This window comes from Coregonus lavaretus (assembly GCF_964263955.1).
Source record: "Coregonus lavaretus genome assembly, chromosome: 38".
Lineage (NCBI taxonomy): Eukaryota > Metazoa > Chordata > Actinopteri > Salmoniformes > Salmonidae > Coregonus > Coregonus lavaretus.
The window spans coordinates 26,658,084-26,681,896 of NC_140025.1; the positions used below are offsets into that span (position 1 = coordinate 26,658,084).

The 23,813-nt window shown below is 45.0% G+C and overlaps 1 protein-coding gene across 4 annotated transcripts in view; it reads right to left on the bottom strand.

Annotated features, from left to right (window-relative positions):
- Positions 1-10,428, bottom strand: part of LOC311112392 (SLAM family member 5-like) — a 28,909-nt gene extending 18,481 nt beyond the window's left edge. For all 4 annotated transcript variants that reach the window (XR_014610868.1, XM_084155502.1, XM_084155500.1 and 1 more), the window contains exon 1: positions 10,260-10,428. Coding sequence is in view for 3 of the 4 variants with exons in the window: in XM_084155502.1 (XP_084011628.1) it covers positions 10,260-10,329 (70 nt within the window). In the remaining variant the exon portion in view is untranslated. The remainder of the gene's footprint in view (positions 1-10,259) is intronic.
- Positions 10,429-23,813: the final 13,385 nt, after the last annotated feature.

Genomic DNA, 23,813 nt, shown 5'->3' on the forward strand with positions numbered 1-23,813 from the left:
CCGGTTGTGATACAGCCCGGGATCGAACCAGGGCCTCTAGCACTGAGATGCAGTGCCTTAGACCGCTGCGCCACTCGGGAGCCTGGTATGGATAAAAGGCAACATTGTGCTGCCCTCTTCATTGACCTGTCAAAAGGCTTTCGATACTGTTGATCACACACTGACAGTTCAGAGGCTCTTCTGAATTGGCCTAAACCAGGCTGCATGTAACTGGTTGAAAAATTACTTAACAGATAGAACTCAATGCGCATATACTGATGGTGTTAAATCAGGTTTCCTGGATATTAGGAAAGGTCGATTTTGGGTCCTGTACTTTTACTGTTTACATTAATAATATTGACTTGCCTGTAAAAAATGGTAACCTGCAGTTGTATGCCGATGATAGTGTTGTGTATGCTATTTCACCCACGGTTGACCAGGCTCTATCTGAGGTACAGTCTGCCTTCATTGTATTACAGAAAAACTTTATTGACCTGAAATTATTGAACGCAATTAAAACTAAACACAGTGCATTCGGAAAGTATTCAGACCCCTTGACTTTTTCCACATTTTGTTACGTTACAGCCTTTTATATCATCTTTTTATTTTAAATTAATCTACACACCATAATACAAAGCAAAAACATATATATTTTTTTGTACAAATGAATAAAATAAAACAACCCTGAAATATCACATTTACATACGTATTCAGACCCTTTACTCAGTACTTTGTTAAAGCAACTTTGGCAGCAATTACAGCCTCAAGTCTTCTTGGGTATGACGCTACAAGCTTGGCACACCTGTATTGGGGGAGATTCTCCCATTCTTCTCTGCATATCCTCTCAAGCTCTGTCAGATTGGATGGGGAGCATTGCTGCACAGCTATTTTCAGGTCTCTCCAGAGATGTTCGATCGGGTTCAAGTCCGGGCTCTGGCTGGGCCACTCAAGGATATTCAGAGACTTGTCCCGAAACCACTCCTGTGTTGTCTTGGCTGTGTGCTTAGGGTCGTTGTCCTGTTGGAAGGTGGACCCAGTCTGAGGTCCTGAGCACTCTGAAGCAGGTTTTTTATCAAGGATCTCTCTGTACTTTGTATTTTTCTTATGTAAAAAAAAATTAAATTGGGAAGGGGTAGATAAGCCTAATATTGCAGATAGATTGTAACTTCCATCAATGTAATTGTCTGCATCACTTCGCTACAAATGGTAGTGATGGATCGGGTTGGGCTAGTACCGGGGCTGAGGTGAACAGACCCCTCAGGTTATTGATGGCCCTGTCAGCCTCAGCAGACCAGCGGAGCAGGGACGGCCCACCCTTCAACAGAGATGTGATGGGAGCTGCGACCTTGCCAAAGCCCCGGATAAACCTCAGATAGTAGTTGGCAAAGCCAATAAATCGCTGCACCTCCTTTACCGTGGTTGGAGTCGGCCAATTACGCACAGCTGAAATGCGATCTCCCTCCATCTCCACACCTGAGGTGGTAATGCGGTATCCGAGGAAGGAGACGGAATGTTGGAAAAACAGACACTTTTCTGCCTTGGCATGAAGGTCATGTTCCAACAGTCAGGCCAGCACTTTGCGAACCATGGACACATGCTCGGCGAACGTAGCGGAATACACAAGAATGTCATCGATGTAGACCACTACACCGCAACCAAGCATGTCCCGTAACACCTCGTTCACAAAGGACTGGAAGACGGATGGAGCACTCATCAAACCACAAGGCATCACCAGGTATTCATATTGCCCCGTGGTTGTGCTGATTGCTGTCTTCCACTCGGCCCCTCTCGGACACGTACCAGGTTGTATGCACTCTGGAGATCTAATTTTGTGAAGAAGCTCGCCCCATGCATTGACTCGATCACCAAAGGAATGAGGGGGAGAGGATAACTAAATTGTTTCGTCCCCTTGTTCAGTGATTGGTAATCAATGCAAGGGTGCAGACCGCCATCTTTCTTCTTCACAAAATAGAAATTAGAGGAGGCGGGTGAAGTGGAGGGACGTATAAAGCCCTGACGCAGGGACTCGGTGATGTATGTCTCCATAGCCTCTGTTTCAGCCTGTGACAGGGGAAACACATGACTCCTGGGAGGCACAGCATCTACCCAGAAGTTTATCGTGCAATCCCCCACCCGATGAGGTTGGTTGCCTGCGTTTTGGAAAACGTGTGCGCCAAATCGAGGTATTCGGGGGAAATGCGCACGGTGGAGGTACGGTCTGGACTTTCCACCGTTGTTGCACCAATGGACACACCGAGACACCTACCCTGACACTCTCGTGACCACTCCGTGAGAACCCTCTGCGGCCATGAAAAAGTGGGGTTGTGGAGTGCTAACCAAGGAATACCTAACACAACAGGGAAAGCAGGAGACTCAATAATAAAAAAGGGACTTGCTCGCGATGAGTCTTGTGGGTAACCATAGTGACTGGTGCTGTAACCTCCCTAACGAACCCGGACCCTAATGGTCGACTGTCAAGTGCTCTGATGGGGAGTGGAATGGATAGGGGAACCAATGTAGTGCCTAGACTGTGTGAAAATGACCTGTCCATAAAGTTCAGGAAAGTGGATGGGTAGGGTACAGTGTGCAGCAGAGGGCTCTGAACGAGTGAGGGTGTTAATACCTGGGGTGACGCGAGAGTGCCCTGCCTGCCGCCTCCAGACCCAAAAGAACGCTGACGACATCGTGCAGTGAAATGTCCTCTTGTGCCACCAGAGTGACACTGCCTCTGTCGTCCTCCGCTCTCCCGGATCACCACTCCACCCAGCTCCATCAGCTCGTGATCCGAGTCGGGCGGGGTTGGAACAGGCAGGCCCCCTCCAGGAAGTCCTCTGGCCACCAGCAAGTTGTCCAAGATGGCCATGTCCAACAGTTGAGTGAAGGACAACATGTTGTCCTGGCAGGCTAGCTCCCTTCGGACGTCCTCCTGCAGATGGCACCGGAAGTGGTCGATGAGGGCCCACTCGTTCCACCCGGACCCAGCTGCTAGAGTCTGGAACTCCAGGGCGAAGTCCTGCGCGGTCCTCGTCCACTGCCTCAGGTGGACCAGCCGCTCGCCCGCCTCTCGACCCTTGGGCGGTGATCGAAGGCAGCCCGAAAGAGGCGAGCGAACTCCCCGTAGTTGTTCAACGCGGCTCCTCCTTCATTCCAGACCATGTTGGCCCACTCCAGGGCTTTCCCCACGAGGCAGGAGACGAGGGCGGACAACTTCTCCCGCTCCGATGGGGCCGGGCTGATGATGGAATAGTAGAGCTCCAGTTGGAGGAGGAATCCCTGGCAGAGAGCAGCTGTCCCGTTGAAATCTCGTGGTCGGGATATATGGATCCCTATGGGTGGCTTGATCCGGTCGCCCAGCTGGTCCCGACAGATCGGGTCCTCTCCTCTCCAGGCGTTGGACGACCTGGAGAACCCAATCCATCGCTTCTCCCAAGCTGGCTAGCATCGTCGAATGCTCCTGGACCCGTGCCACGACTCCAGGTATGCGCTCCTCTCCTGCTGACTCCATACCGGGTGGGTGATTCTGTGATGGGTGATTTGAAAGAGTCAGGCGCAGGAGGGTAAATCTCAGAATACAGAGTTTATTCCGGAATACAGAGTTACGCAGAATTGCGTCAAACAGTCCAGTGTGCAAAACAGGCGCACTGGAACCAAACAGGCACACAGGGAAAATACACCCCGGCAATACAAAATACACGGAGCTCAACCGAACTACACTCTCCTCACACTAAACAATCACTCACAAGGACAAGGAGGCAGAGGGAACACTCATGCACTTACTAATGAGGAGATATGAACCAGGTGTGTGTAATAGACAAGACAAAACAAATGGAATGATGATATGAGGAGCGGCAGTGGCTAGAAGGCCAGTGACGACGAACGCCGAAGCCTGCCCGAACCAGGAGAGAAGGCAGCTTTGCAGGAAGCCGTGACAGTAACTTCTTCACTATCATCAGTAGGTTTAGAATATGTAATTTCTATCATCCTGAGATGTTTAAGAGGTATTGACGAGTAAAGTCTGAATCTTTAATATAAAGCTAACTATACCGCAGTTGTCTATAGTTGCTGATCATCTAGCAGCAATGGTGTTAAACAGTCTTAAAAACAATGTTGAATAGGGGATAATGTTAGCTAGCTTAGGTAAGTTGGCTGGAGAAAAACGTATATAACTTACCAAAATGTTGAGTAAATTTGACAAAGTTTGTAACTAGCTTGCAAACATGATTTACAGTGGGGAAAAAAAGTATTTAGTCAGCCACCTGTTGTGCAAGTTCTCCCACTTAAAAAGATGAGAGAGGCCTTTAATTTTCATCATAGGTACACGTCAACTATGACAGACAAAATGAGAAAAGAAATTCCAGAAAATCATATTGTAGGATTTTTAATGAATTTATTTGCAAATTATGGTGGAAAATAAGTATTTGGTCAATAACAAAAGTTTCTCAATACTTTGTTATATACCCTTTGTTGGCAATGACACAGGTCAACGGTTTTCTGTAAGTCTTCACAAGGTTTTCACACACTGTTGCTCGTATTTTGGCCCATTCCTCCATGCATATCTCCTCTAGAGCAGTGATGTTTTGGGGCTGTCGCTGGGCAACACGGACTTTCAACTCCCTCCAAAGATTTTCTATGGGGTTGAGATCTGGAGACTGGCTAGGCCACTCCAGGACCTTGAAATGCTTCTTACAAAGCCACTCCTTCATTGCCCGGGCGGTGTGTTTGGGATCATTGTCATGCTGAAAGACCCAGCCACGTTTCATCTTCAATGCCCTTGCTGATGGAAGGAGGTTTTCACTCAAAATCTCACGATACATGGCCCCATTCATTCTTTCCTTTACACGGATCAGTCGTCCTGGTCCCTTTGCAGAAAAACAGCCCCAAAGCATGATGTTTCCACCCCCATGCTTCACAGTAGGTATGGTGTTCTTTGGATGCAACTCAGCATTCTTTGTCCACCAAACACGACGATTTGAGTTTTTACCAAAAAGTTCTATTTTGGTTTCATCTGACCATATGACATTCTCCCAATCCTCTTCTGGATCATCCAAATGCACTCTAGCAAACTTCAGACGGGCCTGGACATGTACTGGCTTAAGCAGGGGGACACGTCTGGCACTGCAGGATTTGAGTCCCTGGCGGCGTAGTGTGTTACTGATGGTAGGCTTTGTTACTTTGGTCCCAGCTCTCTGCTGGTCATTCACTAGGTCCCCCCGTGTGGTTCTGGGATTTTTGCTCACTGTTCTTGTGATCATTTTGACCCCACGGGGTGAGATCTTGCGTGGAGCCCCAGATCGAGGGAGATTATCAGTGGTCTTGTATGTCTTCCATTTCCTAATAATTGCTCCCACAGTTGATTTCTTCAAACCAAGCTGCTTACCTATTGCAGATTCAGTCTTCCCAGCCTGGTGCAGGTCTACAATTTTGTTTCTGGTGTTCTTTGACAGCTCTTTGGTCTTGGCCATAGTGGAGTTTGGAGAGTGACTGTTTGAGGTTGTGGACAGGTGTCTTTTATACTGATAACAAGTTCAAACAGGTGCAATTAATACAGGTAACGAGTGGAGGACAGAGGAGCCTCTTAAAGAAGAAGTTACAGGTCTGTGGGAGCCAGAAATCTTGCTTTTTTGTAGGTGACCAAATACTTATTTTCCACCATAATTTGCAAATAAATTCATTAAAAATCCTACAATGTGATTTTCTGGAGAAAAAAAATCTCAATTTGTCTGTCATAGTTGACGTGTACCTATGATGAAAATTACAGGCCTCTCTCATCTTTTTAAGTGGGAGAACTTGCACAATTGGTGGCTGACTAAATACTTTTTTTCCCCACTGTATATCTCGATAGCATTACATGGGCAAATGGGCACTTCTGCTTGACAGGCAGTACACACACGACTGTGAAGTGAACAACAATAGCGATTAGCAACAATAGTGACATTGGCGATTTGCCTTCCAAATAAAAGTCCCGCATTGAAACTGATATAAACGGCTACAAATAGTGGAATCATGCCACAATTTGGACTGGATAATTGTGATCAAGTTTGGAAAGTCGTTACACAATTTCAACAAAAGACAATAGTTATTAATTTGACAATAAACAGTAAAATCAGTGGAAATCTTCCTTTGCATGTCTTCAAAATTGCATTGGGGGCAAAATTATATGCACTGTATAGAATTATCAATGGATTGATGTTCTGTGTTCTGTGACATCCACAGAACACAGAACATCCACTGTCCCAAAGCCCAGCCCATCTCCCCTGGAAAAAAGTGTCTAGACATTTTTTCCCCTTGCTACTAGGCTAGCATTTGGTTTGGTACAGCGGGGGTTAATATACTGTGCTTTCAGAAAGTATTAAACCCTCTTGACTTTTTCCACATTTTGTTGTGTTACAGCCTGAATTTCAAACTGATGATTAAATAGAGATCACTAATCTACATACAGTATCCCATAATGTCAAAGTGGAATTTTATTTTGAGAAATTTATTATTTAAACATGAAAAGCTGAAATGTCTTGAGTCAATAAGTACTGTATTCTACCGCTTTGTTATGGCAAGCCTAAATAAATTGAGGAGTAAAAACGTCCTTAACAAATCACGTAAGTTGCATGGACTCACTTTGCAATAATAGTGGTTAACATGATTTTTGAATGACCCCATCTCTGTACCCCACACATACTGTACAATTATCTGTAAGGTCACTCAGTTGAGTAGTGAATTTCAAGCACATATTCAACAACAAAGACCAGAGGATGGATCAACAACATTGTAGTTAATCCACAATGCTAACCTAATTGACGGTGTGAAAAGCCTGTACAGAATACAAATATTCCAAAACATGGATCCTGTTTGCAACAAGGCACTAAAGTAATACTGCAAAGAATGTGGCAAAGCAATTCACCTTTTGTCCTGAATAAAAAGCATTATGTTTGAGGCAAATCCAACACAACACATCACTGAGTACCACTCATCATATTTTCAAGAGTGGTGGCTGCATCATGTCATGGGTATGCTTGTCATCGGCAAAGACTAAGGAGTTTTTTTGGGGGGGATAAAAATAAGCAGAATAGAGCTAAGAACAGGCAAAATCCAGAGGAAAACCTGGTTCAGTCTGCTTTCCAACAAACACTGGAAGACGAATTCACCTTTCAGCAGGACAACAACCTAAAACACAAGGCCAAATCTACACTGGAGTTGCTTACCAAGACGACATTGAACGTTTCTGAGTGGCCTAATTACAGTTTTGACTTAAATTGGCTTGAAAATCTATGGTAAGACTTGAAACTGTCTGTCTAGCAATGATCAACAACCAACTTGACAGATCTTGAATAATTTTTTTAAGAATGATTGACAAATATTGTTTAATCAAGTGGTGCAAAGCTCTTAGAGATTTACCCCAAAAGACTCACCGCTGTAATTGCTGCCAAAGGTGTTTGTAACATGTATTGACTCAGAGGGTTGAATACTTATCTAATCAAGACATATTCATGTTGTTTTTTTGTTTGTTTTTTTTTACGTTAGAATTTTTCTTCCACTTTGACATTTGAGTATTTTGTGTAGATCATTGACCAAAAATTACAATTAAATACATTTCAAGTCCACTTTGTAACTCAACAAAATGTGGAAAAAGTCAAGGGGGTTGACCTGTGCAACATTTTTGCTGTTATTTTTTTGCAATCTCCACGTGCCATGCATATTAACGTAATGTGACTGACAGCTTCTCTGAGCTTCTCTGAGCTAGGCGAATTAATCAGGGTCATTATAATGGATATAGCCACAGAAATAACAATAGAAACAAGCATAATACAAATGAAAGTGCACATAGTTTGCTGTCATTTCAGCTGCTTGATGTTGTTGTGTGTTAGCTTTAGTCGGCTAGCTAGCTAGCAAAGGAGAAGTAACATTAACGTTGGCCTAGCTAACCTCCATAACTATCTTATTGACTCGACAATCAGCTGGTTGTTGCCTATTTATACATTATTTATTCAACAATTATTTGCGGAAGTTCTTGTTCCCTATTTATAAATTATTGACTAAATACTTATTTATTGAAGTTCTTGTCTCTCATCATTAATAAACCTCTGCTAGCTAGCAACATGCCAATGATTTGTTTATCATTGCAACATGGAATTAATAGACTGAATAGAATGAACGACTGGGTCAAAACATGAGAATATAATTAACGACCAGCCTGTTTGGTTAGCAGCTTCAGAACCTCAGAACTAACAACTGGCTTTTGCCCGGACTGGTGGAAATCATGTTTTTAATGAAAACATGTTGGTAATCTTTTTATTTAAATATGCTGGCAACCGTTTTATAAAACCAATAAGGCCCTGGAACCCAGGAATTATTGTGTGATAACTCCCTCCTAAGGGCTGTTTCCCTGCCCTTGGTGTCGCCTCGGGCTCAAGAACAGTCATTAGTCGGGAGTTAACAAGATAATCATAGGGTTCTCATGCCTAATTGCTTAAATATTAGCATCGTAGCACTTTTTCCAGAACTTTGACTGGGAATTCACCTTACTAGTCAGCCAATAAGGCGTATAGAACATTCATATTGCACTGTACAACATTGCCTATGGATTGTGGATCCATGAAATAGGGTATCAGCCTACTCGGTGACACCCACAGAACACAATTCTGAAGAGTATGCACAGATATTAGCATCATAGCTCTTAGTGCGTTACTTTGACTGTGAGAAATCATCACTATAGTCAGCCTATTATACGTATAGACCATTCATATTGCACTGTACAGCATTACTAGGGCCTTGCTTTTTGGTGTAAAAATTTAGGCACTGTGCTTTTATTGATATTTCCAGCATTATCTACTAGTGTTGCTGCAGGTAGAAAATTCAGAAATCTTCTGTAATTGACCCAAGCTGTCTCCAATCAATGAATTAGTCAATGTCTGGCATGTTGTGGGTCCAATGCGGGCTAAATTATTGACCCCATGTAGGCTGCCCACATTGGGCCAATGTGCCTTTGCTCATCGGCACCCGTTGGCCCCCAAAGCATTTACTGACCTCAACCCCATCAAACGCCTTTGGGATGAATTGGAATGCCGACTGCGAGCCAGGCCTAATCGCCAAACATTAGTGCCCGACCTCACTAATGCTCTTGTGACTGAATGGAAGTCAGTAATAAGAGCAGCAATGTTCCAAAATCTAGTGGAAAGCCTTCCCAGGAGAGGGGAGGCTGTTATAGCAGCAAAGGGGGGACCAGCTCCATATTAATGCCCATGATTTTGGGATGATATGTTTGACGAGCAGCTGACCACATACTTTTGGTTATGTAGTCTAGCTCTTATTGCTCTTCACACTTACACCCTAAAAACACTGCTTTTTTGTCCCACGCTATGACCAGAGGAACATCACACTTGTGGTGGGCTGACCAGTGACCAGGCCATTACCTTTTTAACAAAGTACATCGGCTGTTCCAACGACCTGCCTCTCGCTCTTCCATCCATCTATGTGACAGCCACTGACCACATAATCACAGGAAACCACCAACATTTCCTGTTTAATGTCCCATTAGAATGTAGCTTAAATACCACAGAGTTTTAATGTAAATGTTACCTAATGACTTTTAGATATTGATATCCATGAAATAATTTCTTCATTTTGGGGATGAAGCCATGTCCATTGTCCTTCAATGATTCAACATGGTTGAGGGAATTCCCAAGTCCCAACACCATAAAGGTGCATGTTTTATTATCACATCCATAGTCATTAGTATTTTCAAACATCAATGGGCAGCACTGTGAGCCTAAACACAGTGAACCTGTGAGCGCTGTCAGTTGGCCAAAATTCAAATAGAACGCAAATTAGTTTCAAATGACAAGCTACAGTCTCAGAGAATTATAAAAGGTTGTCAGCCTGTTGTTTCCAAAAGATTATAAATCTCTCATCTATATATTAGTCTATGAATCAATAAAGTATTGGCAAGTATTGATGTATAGACTGAATACTTTTATAGCCTACACCTCTTGCTTCCCATGAAAGAGCTTTGTTTTAGAACCTAGTCTCTGTTTGTATCTATCCCTTACTGTAAATATTTTCCTAATGCTCGGACAGGAAACAGGATGTCTCTCCAGAGAGAGGAATGTTATTTTGTTATGAGTCTTAGCGATAGGCTACACACAGTTTAAATGTGGCACTGTTTACATGACTTAGCATTTTTGAATTTGACCAATGTTACTAATTAAAACATTGAACATTTTAAAATAAAAAGAGGCTATTCATACACTTTTAGTTAGTGCAGCAAATCAGTAACAAAAGAAACATACCATCAATGACAAAATATAGCAGCATGAACATCAGTCTGGCAAGCCTTCTCCATCTGAACAAATGGTTCATTCCTCTAAAGCTGTTCAGTGGTGTGCACTGTGAAGAACCGGAAAGATGTGACCTTGTCCTGGTACAGAGGAGAGAATAGACTCAACCAGACCAAAAGCCCGATTGTGTTGCAAAACGTTTCTTAAACAGAAGCAAACAGAACAGGGAGGGACCTAACCTGAATTTGTCCAATAGGATCAGTCGTTTTAGTTACTACTGTTTAGACTAATGATTACACCCCCCTGATCTCATCACCAGCCTGTCTCTCCCTCTGGAGGTAGGGAGATAAGATTACAACTCCATCTACAGTGGTGTAGCTGCCAACCCTGTCAGTAGTCACACCATCACCGTCACCCTGTGGAGATGGTAGCCTTAGAGAAGACATACAGTGTGGAGAACAAGTATTTGATACACTGCCGATTTTGCAGGTTTTCCTACTTACAAAGCATGTAGAGGTCTGTCATTTTTATCATAGGTACACTTCAACTGAGAGAGACGGAATCTAAAACAAAAATCCAGAAAATCACATTGTATGATTTTTAAGTAAATAATTTGCATTTTATTGCATGACATAAGTATTTGATACATCAGAAAAGCAGAACTTAATATTTGGTACAGAAACCTTTGTTTGCAATTACAGAGATCATACTATTCCTGTAGGTCTTGACCAGGTTTGCACACACTGCAGCAGGGATTTTGGCCCACTCCTCCATACAGACCTTCTCCAGATCCTTCAGGTTTCGGGGCTGTCACTGGGCAATACGGAATTTCAGCTCCCTCCAAAGATGTTCTATTGGGTTCAGGTCTGGAGACTGGCTAGGCCACTCCAGGACCTTGAGATGCTTCTTACGGAGCCACTCCTTAGTTGCCCTGGCTGTGTGTTTCGGGTCGTTGTCATGCTGGAAGACCCAGCCACGACCCATCTTCAACGCTCTTACTGAGGGAAGGAGGTTGTTGGCCAAGATCTCGCGATACATGGCCCCATCCATCCTCCCCTCAATACGGTGCAGTCGTCCTGTCCCCTTTGCAGAAAAGCATCCCCAAAGAATGATGTTTCCACCTCCATGCTTCACGGTTGGGATGGTGTTCTTGGGGTTGTACTCATCCTTCTTCTTCCTCCAAACACGGCGAGTGGAGTTTAGACCAAAAAGCTCTATTTTCATCTCATCAGACCACATGACCTTCTCCCATTCCTCCTCTGGATCATCCAGATGGTCATTTGCAAACTTCAGACGGGCCTGGACATGAGCAGGGGGAAGAAGAAGGATGAGTACAACCCCAAGAACACCATCCCAACCGTGAAGCATGGAGGTGGAAACATCATTCTTTGGCTGGCTTGAGCAGGGGGACCTTGCGTGCGCTGCAGGATTTTAATCCATGATGGCGTAGTGTGTTACTAATGGTTTTCTTTGAGACTGTGGTCCCAGCTCTCTTCAGGTCATTGACCAGGTCCTGCCGTGTAGTTCTGGGCTGATCACTCACCTTCCTCATGATCATTGATGCCCCACGAGGTGAGATCTTGCATGGAGCCCCAGACCGAGGGTGATTGACCGGCATCTTGAACTTCTTCCATTTTCTAATAATTGCGCCAACAGTTGTTGCCTTCTCACCAAGCTGCTTGCTTATTGTCCTGTAGCCCATCCCAGCCTTGTGCAGGTCTACAATTTTATCCCTGATGTCCTTACACAGCTCTCTGGTCTTGGCCATTGTGGAGAGGTTGGAGTCTGTTTGATTGAGTGTGTGGACAGGTGTCTTTTATACAGGTAACAAGTTCAAACAGGTGCAGTTAATACAGGTAATGAGTGGAGAACAGGAGGGCTTCTTAAAGAAAAACTAACAGGTCTGTGAGAGCCGGAATTCTTACTGGTTGGTAGGTGATCAAATACTTATGTCATGCAATAAAATTCAAATTCATTACTTAAAAATCATACAATGTGATTTTCTGGATTTTTGTTTTAGATTCCGTCTCTCACAGTTGAAGTGTACCTATGATAAAAAACGACAGACCTCTACATGCTTTGTAAGTAGTTAAACCTGCAAAATCGGCAGTGTATCAAATACTTGTTCTCCCCACTGTAGGTGTGAGAAATCATATAATCCATTATTGCCATCAGCTCTGAGCTCATTACACTATAATACCCATCCCTCTTTAGATAGGGGGAGTGGTTAGTAGACTTGTGTAGTGATGAACCAGAGTGTAGGTTATTAAAGAGCACCTTCTAATTAAGAAAAAATACAAATGTCACTGAACTGTTTGCAGTATATTGCATGGTAGCCTTCTGTGTGCTATTATGTGAAGTATATACACTGAGTGTACAAAATATGAGCCGGAACCAAGCTCCTCTCCTCAGGCCCATACCCCTCCCAGTCCACCAGATAATGGAGCCGTCCCCCACGGAACCTGGAGTCCAGCAGGTCCCTCACCGCATACGCCGGACTCCCGTCAATGTCCAGGGGCGGAAGGGGCGTACACCGGGGGACGGCATCCGCCAGAGGACCAGGAACCACCGGCCTGAGAAGAGACACATGAAAAGTGGGTGAGACACGGTAGTGAGGGCGAAGGAGCAGCCGGTATGATACCTAATTTATCCGCCGGAGGACCTTAAACGGCCCCACAAACTGCGGGCTCAGTTTGTTGCAGGGCAGGCGGAGCGGGAGGTTTTTTGTGGACAGCCAGACACGATCACCAGGCTGGAATACAGGGGCCTCACTGCAGTGGCAGTCGGCTTGGTCCTTCTGCCGACGAATGGCCCTCTGGATATGGACATGGGCGGCATCCCAGACCTGTCCGGCCCTGTGGAACCACTCGTCGACAGCGGGCGCATCGGTCTGGCTGGGTGTCCAAGGGGCCAGGGCTGGCTGGTACCCCAGGACGCACTGGAAGGGAGTGAGCCCCATGGAGGAGTGAACGAGGGAGTTCAGGGAAGAAACCATGCCCACTCACCCTGCCGGTCCTGATAGTGGCAACGACGAAACCTCCGCAGCTCCTGGTTCATGCGCTCCACCTGCTCATTCGACTGAGGCCTATACCCGGAAGCGAGGCTGGCCGTGGCCCCGATCTTCTCCAGGAAAGCCTTCCACACTCGGGAGGTGAATTGGGGGTGGAAGGTCGGTGACAAAGTCTATGGACAGGATTGACCAAGGTCGCTGAGGCACTGGGAGAGGAACTAGTTTGCCTGCCGGGGTGTTCCGAGGTGTCTTCGTTTGGGCACATACGGAACAGGAGTTGACATAGCAGGAGACATCAGAAGCCAAGGTGGGCCACCAGTATTTTTGGGCTAGAGAATGCAGGGTGCGCATAATACCAGAGTGTCCTGCCGTAAGGGTGGTGTGTGCCCAGATCAGCAGGCGGTCACGGACACTGGTGGGTACATACACGCGCCCCGTATGTGCTCCAAATTCCGGTGGTCAGTAAAAATTCGGAATGGATGGACTGCGCCCTCCAGCCAGTGTCTCCATTCCTCCAGAGCGAGGACAACCGCCAACAGCTCCCTGTCTCCAACTCCAAGTAGAGAGGTGAGCGTGGCGGCTATGGAGCTGAAGGAACTGATGAAACGCCGGTAGAAATTGGCGAAGCCCAGGTAGCTCTGTAGGCCCTTGATGGTGGTGGGGACTGACAATGACCTGAAGGCGTCCGTCTTCAGTCCTTCCATGAACACCCCCTGAGGACTGATCCTGTATCCCAGGAAGGAGATGGCCTGTTGGTGGAATTCGCATTTCTCCCCCTTCACCAACAGGCTGTGTTCCTGGAGGCGGAGTAGGACACCTCGGACGTCGCTGACGTGCTCCTCGAACGTAGCCGAGTAGATCAGGATATCGTCGATGTACTCCACCACCTGTCTACTCAGCATGTTCCGGAACACGTCATTGACGAAGGACTGGAACACAGAAGGTGCGTTGGCGAGGCCGTAAGGCATGACACAGTATCCATAGTGGCCTGAAGTAGTGCTGATTTCAGTCTTCCACTCGTCTGCTTCACGGATTCGGATCAGGTTGTAGGCACTCCTCAGGTCCAACTTGGCAATGTACCGGGCCCCTCGTAGCTGCTGGATGGCCGACAGTACCAGAGGGAGGGGGTACCGGTACTTGGTGGTGACTGCGTTCGGCTCCCTTTAGTCAATGCATGGTCTCAATCCTCCGTCTTTTTTGGCCACGAAGAAGAAGCTGGCGGAGGCAGGAGAGGTAGAACGTCTGATGCCTGTTTCAGGGTCTCTGCCACATACTTCTCCATGGCCTCAGTCTCCGCCATGGCCTCAGTCTCTGCCATGCGACTCTTCGGGGGGTGTTGTCCCTCCAGCAGGTCAATGGCACAGTCCCAGCGCCTGTGAGGAGGGAGACACGTAGCCTTTGATGAAGAGAAGACATCGGAGAGATCTGCATACTCACGTGGAATGTTGGGCTGGAGGGCGGACTCTGGACTCTCCACTGACGTGGAACAACAAACCACCGGCAGGCAGGTCTTCCGGCATGAGGTGGACCAGGCTGTGATACTCTTGGTGATCCAATTGATGGTGGGGTTGTGTAGTCTGAGCCAGGGCAATCCCAAGACGATCCAGTGAAGGGGTGACGTGATTCTGTGACGAGTACTGATATACGAAGAGGCAGGACGCAGATGTAGGAATTAACAAGGTCAAGGTTTACTTAATAATGAAAAAAGAATAACAAAGAGAGAGTAAACGACATGAAGCTTCACAATCACACACAACACAATACTGAGCAGTCCAGGGTTAAATAGGGGTGGTGATGAGATGAAGTGCAGGTGCGCTGGAGGTGATTTGGGTGCGTTGGGTTTCCATTCCGGTGTTGCCGAGGTGGTGCGCTCAGACCGGCGAATCAGAGGAGAGGAGCAACGGGAGGAGATGTGACACATAGACATACCAGGTGAAAGCTATGATCCCTTGATGTTACGGTCACATGTTAAATCCACCTCAATCAGTGTAGATGAAGGGGAGGAGACATGTTAAATTCATTATTTAAATCCTTGAGACAATTGAGACATGGATTGTGTATGTGCCATTCGGAGGGTGAATGGGTAAGATAAAATATTTAAGTGCCTTTGAACAGGGTATGGCAGTAGGTGCCAGGCGCACCAGTTTAAGTGTGTCAAGAACTGCAATGCTGCTAGGTTTTTCACACTCAACAGTTTCCAGGTGTGTATCAAGAATGGTCCACCACCCAAAGGACATCCTGCCAACTTGACACAACTGTGGGAAGCATGGGTGTCGACATGGGCAAGCATCCCTGTGGAATGCTTTCAACACCTTGTAGAGTCCATGCCCCGGCGAACTGAGGCTGTTCTGAGGGCAAAAGCGTGTGCAACTCAATATTAGGAAGGTGTTCCTAATGTTTTGTACACTCAGTGCCTTCAGAAAGTATTCATACCCGTTGACTTATTCCACATTTTGTTATGTTACAGCCTAAATTCAAAATGGATTAAACAGATGTTTTCCCCCTCATCCATCTACACACAATAAACCATAATTACAAAGTGAAATAAATGTTTGCACATTTATTGGAAATTAAATACAGAAATATCTAATTTACGTAAGTATTCAAACCCCTAAGTCAATACTTTGTAGAAGCATCTTTGGCAGCTATTACAGCTGTGTCTTTCTGAATAAGTCTCTAAGAGCTTTAAACACCCGGAATGTACAATGTTTGAAAATTATTCTTATTCTTCAAGCTCTGTCAAGTCAGTTGTTCATCATTGCTAGTCAGCCTTTTTCAAGTCTTGCCATAGATTTTCAAGCCAATTTAAGTCAAAACTGTAGCTAGGCCACTCAGGAACATTCAATGTAGTCTTGGTAAGTAACTCCAGTGTATATTTGGCCTTTTGTTTTAGGTTATTGTCCTGCTGAATGGTAGGTTTGTCTCCCAGTCTGTTGGAAATCAGACTGAACCATGTTTCCTCAAGGATTTTGCCTGTGCTTAGCTCTATTCCGTTGATTTTTATCCTAAACAAACTCCCAAGTCCTTGCCGATGACAAGCATACCCATAACATAATGTAGCCACCACCATGCTTGAAAATATGAAGAGTGGTACTCAGTGATGTGTTGTGTTGGATTTGCCCCAAACATAATGCTTTGCACTCAGGACATAAAGTTAATTTCGCAGTTTTACTTTAGTGCCTTATTGCAAACAGGATGCATGTTTTGGAATATGTTTTATTCTGTACTGTCTTCCTTATTTTCACGCTGTCATTTAGGTTAGTATTGTGGATTAACTATAATGTTGTTGGTCCATTCTCAGTTTTCTCCTATCACAGCTATTGGCCTCATGGTGAAATCCCTGAGCGGTTTCCTTCCTCTCCAGCAACTGAGTTAGGATGGACGTCTGTATCTTTGTGGTGATTGGGTGTATTGATACACCATCCAAAGTAGGTAACAACACATCTGCCACACTGATCCTCAACACGAGGGCCCCTCAGGGGTGCGTGCTCAGTCCCCTCCTGTACTCCCTGTTCACCCATGACTGCATGGCCAGGCACGACTCCAACACCATCATTAAGTTTGCCGACGACACAACAGTGGTAGGCCTGATCACCGACAACGATGAGACAGCCTATAGGGAGGAGGTCAGAGACCTGGCCGTGTGGTGCCAGGATAACAACCTCTCCCTCAACGTGACCAAGACAAAGGAGATGATTGTGGACTACAGGAAAAAAAAGAGGACTGAGCATGCCCCCATTCTCATCGAAGGGGCTGTAGTGGAACAGGTTGAGAGCTTCAAGTTCCTTGGTGTCCACATCACCAACGAACTATCATGGTCCAAACAAACCAAGACAGTCGTGAAGAGGGCACGACAAAGCCTATTCCCCCTCAGGAGACTGAACAGATTTGGCATGGGTCCTCAGATCCTCAAAAAAATCTACAGCTGCACCATCGAGAGCATCCTGACTGGTTGCATCACCGCCTGGTATGGCAACTGCTTGGCCTCCGACCGCAAGGCACTACAGAGGGTAGTGCGTACAGCCCAGTACATCACTGGGGCCAAGCTTCCTGCCATCCAGGACCTCTATACCAGGCGGTGTCAGAGGAAGGCCCTCAAAATTGTCAAAGACTCCAGCCACCCTAGTCATAGACTGTTCTCTCTGCTACCGCACGGCAAGCGGTACCGGAGTGCCAAGTCTAGGTCCAAAAGACTTCTCAACATCTTCTACCCCCAAGCCATAAGACTCCTGAACAGCAAATCATGGCTACCCGGACTATTTGCACTGCCCCCCCACCCCATCTTTTTACGCTGCTGCTACTCTGTTAATTATTTCTGCATAGTCACTTTAACTCTACCCACATGTACATATTACTTCAACCAACTCAACTAGCCGGTGCCCCCGCACATTGACTCTGCACCAGAGTTGTTTTATTTTACTTTTTTATTAAAAATAAATGCACTGTTGGTTAAGGGCTGTAAGTAAGCATTTCACTGTAATGTCTGCACCTGTTGTATTCGGCGCATGTGGCCAATAACATTTGATTTGAAGTGTAATTAATAACTTCACCATGCTCAAAGGGATATGTTTACCTACAGTGAGGGAAAAAAGTATTTGATCCCCTGCTGATTTTGTATGTTTGCCCACTGACAAAGACATCATCAGTCTATAATTTTAATGGTCGGTTTATTTGAACAGTGAGAGACAGAATAACAACCAAAAAACCCAGAAAAACGCATGTCAAAAATGTTATCAATTGATTTGCATTTTAATGTAGGAAATAAGTATTTGACCCCTCTGCAAAACATGACTTAGTACTTGGTGGCAAAACCCTTGTTGGCAATCACAGAGGTCAGACGTTTCTTGTAGTTGGCCACCAGGTTTGCACAATTCTCAGGATGGATTTTGTCCCACTCCTCTTTACAGATCTTCTCCAAGTCATTAAGGTTTCGAGCCTGACGTTTGGCAACTCGAACCTTCAGCTCCCTCCACAGATTTTCTATGGGATTAAGGTCTAGAGACTGGCTAGGCCACTCCAGGACCTTAATGTGCTTCTTCTTGAGCCACTCCTTTGTTGCCTTGGCCGTGTGTTTTGGGTCATTGTCATGCTGGAATACCCATCCACGACCCATTTTCAATGCCCTGGCTGAGGGAAGGTGGTTCTCACTCAGGATTTGATGGTACATGGCCCCGTCCATCGTCCCTTTGATGCGGTGAAGTTGTCCTGTCCCCTTAGCAGAAAAACACCCCCAAAGCATAATGTTTGACGGTGTGGAGGGTGTTCTTGGGGTCATAGACAGCATTCCTCCTCCTCCAAACACGGCGAGTTGAGTTGATGCCAAAGAGCTCAATTTTGGTCTCATCTGACCACAACACTTTCACCCAGTTCTGCTCCGAATCATTCAGATGTTCATTGGCAAACTTCAGACGGGCCTGTATATGTGCTTTCTTGAGCAGGGGGACCTTGCGGGCGCTGCAGGATTTCAGTCCTTCACGGCGTAGTGTGTTACCAATTGTTTTCTTGGTGACTATGGTCCCAGCTGCCTTGAGATCATTGACAAGATCCTCCCGTGTAGTTCTGGGTTGATTCCTCACCGTTCTCATGATCATTGCAACTCCACAAGGTGAGATCTTGCATGGAGCCCCAGGCCAAGGGAGATTGACAGTTATTTTGTGTTTCTTCCATTTGCAAATAATCGCACCAACTGTTGTCACCTTCTCAGCAAGCTGCTTGGCGATGGTCTTGTAGCCCATTCCAGCCTTGTGTAGGTCTACAATCTTGTCCCTGACATCCTTGGAGAGCTCTTTGGTCTTGGCCATGGTGGAGTGTTTGGAATCTGATTGATTGATTGCTTCTGTGGACAGGTGTCTTTTATACAGGTAACAAACTGAGATTAGGAGCACTCCCTTTAAGAGTGTGCTCCTAATCTCAGCTCGTTACCTGTATAAAAGACACCTGGGAGACAGAAATCTTTCTGATTCAGAGGGGGTCAAATACTTATTTCCCTCATTAAAATGCAAATCAATTTATAACATTTTTGACATGTGTTTTTCTGGATTTTTTTGTAGTTATTCTGTCTCTCACTGTTCAAATAAACCTACCATTAAAATTATAGACTGATAATTTCTTTGTCAGTGGGCAAACGTACAAAATCAGCAGGGGATCAAATACTTTTTTCCCTCACTGTATCTACCAATAGGTGGCCTTCTTTGCAAGGCATTGGAAAACCTCCCTTGTCTTTGTGTTTAAATCTGTGTTTGAAATTCACTGCTCGACTGAGGGACCTTACAGATAATTGTATGTGTGGGGTACAGAGATGAGGTAGTCATTGAAAAAGCATGTTAAACAATATTATTGCACACAACTGCATGCAAATTATTTTTGTCCTGAAGTTATTTAGGCATGCCATGACAAAGGGGTGAGAATACTTTCTGAACGCACTGTATATACAATATATATAGGCCTAGGGTTTCATTCAAGTTTTGCTTCTGAAAGCACTATGTCATGTATTGTATATGTTTTTCCCCACACAACTCCACACAACAAAGATGAGAGGCATGGAATAAGATACTATCCTGTTATCCCAACAGCAGCCTTGGTGGTGTTCCCAGGAATCGTTGCCATATTATTCACCATAGGGAGACGCCAATAAAAGGTAAGATAGATATTGTAACACAGTTCACTTATCCTATACATGTCCCTCACAAAGAGCTGATTCTGTCTAACCCATTCTGTGTGCATTCATTCTCTCACTTCATATTCTCCAGAGAATCTTTGAATGTTGATGGATGGTGGATGACCAATCAATCCTTTGAAAAGCAGAGAGCCAAGTTAGTGAGAGAAAGTAGGTTGGTTGAAATTGAAAACCAATGAACTTGTAACACAATGCCGCTTGGAAGAGTCTTTGGAATCTCCCTGATTAAAGGCTGGGCTGCAGGTGACTGAACAAAGAAAACATCTGCCTCAGGAATACGTTTGGGAGGAGCAGCCAGATTGTGGAAGGGTTGGGGGCCTGTGTGGGGTAAGCAGAGATCTGTGGGGGTGTGTTGCATCGGCTAACCAAGCCAGGTGGAACCTAAAACATTTTACTTGGTAGGGGTGGGTGGTATAAACAAGCTGTGTGGTGGGTTGAAATTTTCCTTGGCAAAGAGCTCATCAACTGCTTTAACGTTTAAATGAATAATTTACCCTGGCCACAATCAGACATACAGTGCTGAATGTATCATCAATATCATATTTGCATATAACTGAACCGGTCTCTGACTCTCTCATTCCCTTCATAAGTTAACTTGGTGTGTGTTGCAATACAGTAAAAGTAGCATTGTGTATTGTTCTTTAACTGTAATATGACTTGACATACAGTATAATTAACTGTTGTAAAGAAAAGTAAGTCCAAAAATGTTTAATAATATGTAAAGATCTTTGCATTCATAAAGACACTGGAAAAAAATATTTATTTTCAAAGTGTTATTCAGAAGGTTGTTGTGGTTGAGCTAATGTGTTTACATTGAATAGGATATCAAGGTGTTTTGACACTTGAACAGGTTATTCCAGATCAGGGTTTCCCAAGCTCAGTCCTGGGGCCCCCGCTGGGGGCAGGTTTTGTATTTTGCCCTAGCACTACACAGCTCATTCAAATAATCAAAGCTTGATGATCAGTTGGGGGGGGGAAAGAGTTTGGGAAACCCTGCTCGAGATGACAGATTGATAAAGCCATCACCTGCTGCTAATCTATTGCTGCTTACAGTGAGGGAAAAAAGTATTTGATCCCCTGTTGATTTTGTACGTTTGCCCACTGACAAAGAAATGATCAGTCTATCATTTTAATGGTAGGTTTATTTGAACAGTGAGAGACAGAATAACAACAAAGAAATCCAGAAAAACACATGTCAAAAATGTATTTGCATTTTAATGAGGGAAATAAGTATTTGACCCTCTCTCAATCAGAAAACTTTCTGGCTCCCAGGTGTCTTTTATACAGGTAACGAGCTGAGTTAGGAGCACACTCTTAAAGGGAGTGCTCCTAATCTCAGTGTGTTACCTGTATAAAAGACACCTGTCCACAGACGCAATCAAACAATCAGATTCCAAACTCTCCACCATGGCCAAGACCAAAGAGCTCTCCAAGGATGTCAGGGACAGGATTGTAGACCTACACAAGGCTGGAATGGGCTACAAGATCATCACCAAGCAGCTTGGTGAGAAGGTGACAACAGTTGGTGTGATTAGTCGCAAATGGAAGAAACACAAAATAACTGTCCATCTCCCTCGGCCTGGGGCTCCATGCTAGATCTCACCTCGTGGAGTGGCAATGATCATGAGAACGGTGAGGAATCAGCCCAGAACTACATGGGAGGATCTTGTCAATGATCTCAAGGCAGCTGGGACCATAGTTACCAAGAAAACCATTGGTAACACATTACGCCGTGAAGGACTGAAATCCTGCAGCGCCCGCTAGGTCCCTGTGCTAAAGAAAGCACATATACAGGCCCGTCTGAAGTTTGCCAATGAACATCTGAATGATTCAGAGGAGAACTGGGTGAAAATGTTGTGGTCAGATGAGACCAAAATCGAGCTCTTTGGCATCAACTCAACTTTGGCATCAATTAAGGTCTGGAGACTAGCCAGTCTCCAGACCTTAATCCCATAGAAAATCTGTGGAGGGAGCTGAAGGTTCAAGTTTTTTTTTCTCTCACTGTATCTATTGCATCATATTGTCAAAACAGCCTATGAAATATGAAGAAATAAATAGAAAGGAAAACTGCCTGAAGGCCAGGGTATTATGCCAGGGTATTATGTAGATTCCAATGAAGGTTACTTAATGTTTATGTCCATTAGAGAGAATGGTAAATGGTAGTTCATGTGTCAACACAAATAAATGCAGTTCAAAAGAAAATGCTAGGAAAAGTGCAGCCGCTACATCTTTTCAATACTTTGGGGGAGTAAAGAGTATTACGCATGTTGCCTCGATCAGATCAGAGTGGCATGTCTCTTTCTATGTGCATGGTGTGGTCCTGATAGAAATGTCCTGTATAGAACATACTGTACAGACACCTCTTCTGTACATCACTCTGCAAGGTTCTTTGAATAAGGACCTGATGTTAGTCTCAAAACAACACCCAAAACGGAGAGAGAGTGGGAGTCTTGTGGTTGTTATATATCAAGTAAAGCTACACAAATACATGTATCAAAATGAACGAGTGTCAACATACAGTGAGGGAAAAAAGTATTTGATCCCCTGCTGATTTTGTACGTTTGCCCACTGACAAAGAAATGATCAGTCTATAATTTTAATGGTAGGTTTATTTGAACAGTGAGAGACAGAATAACAACAACAAAATCCAGAAAAACGCATGTCAAAAATGTTATAAATTGATTTGCATTTTAATGAGGGAAATACGTATTTTACCCCCTCTCAATCAGAAAGATTTCTGGCTCCCAGGTGTCTTTTATACAGGTAACGAGCTGAGATTAGGAGCACACTCTTAAAGGGAGTGCTCCTAATCTGTTTGTTACCTGTAAAAAAGACACCTGTCCACAGAAGCAATCAATCAATCAGATTCCAAACTCTCCACCATGGCCAAGACCAAAGAGCTCTCCAAGGATGTCAGGGATAAGATTGTAGAGCTACACAAGGCTGGAATGGGCTACAAGACCATCGCCAAGCAGCTTGGTGAGAAGATGACAACAGTTGGTGCGATTATTCGCAAATGGAAGAAACACAAATTAACTGTCAATCTTCCTCGGCCTGGGGCTCCATGCAAGATCTCACCTCGTGGAGTTGAAATGATCATGAGAACGGTGAGGAATCAACCCAGAACTACACGGGAGGATCTTGTCAATGATCTCAAGGCAGCTGGGACCATAGTCACCAAGAAAACAATTGGTAACACACTACGCCGTGAAGGACTGAAATCCTGCAGCGCCCGGAAGGTCCCCCTGCTCAAGAAAACACATATACAGGCCCGTCTGAAGTTTGCCAATGAACATCTGAATGATTCAGAGGAGAACTGGGTATAAGTGTTGTGGTCAGATGAGACCGAAATCAAGCTCTTTGGCATCAACTCAACTCGTCGTGTTTGGAGGAGGAGGAATGCTGCCTATGACCCCAAGAACACCATCCCCACCGTCAAACATGGAGGTGGAAACATTATGCTTTGGGGGTGTTTTTCTGCTAAGGGGACAGGACAACTTCACTGAATCAAAGGGACGATGGACGGGGCCATGTACCGTCAAATCTTGGGTAAGAACCTCCTTCCCTCAGCCAGGGCATTGAAAATGGGTCGTGGATGGGTATTCCAGCATGACAATGACCCAAAACACACGGCCAAGGCAACAAAGGAGTGGCTCAAGAAGAAGCACATTAAGGTCCTGGAGTGGCCTAGCCAGTCTCCAGACCTTAATCCCATAGAAAATCTGTGGAGGGAGCTGAAGGTTCGAGTTGCCAAACGTCAGGCTCGAAACCTTAATGACTTGGAGAAGATCTGCAAAGAGGAGTGGGACAAAATCCCTCCTGAGATGTGTGCAAACCTGGTGGCCAACTACAAGAAATGTCTGACCTCTGTGATTGCCAA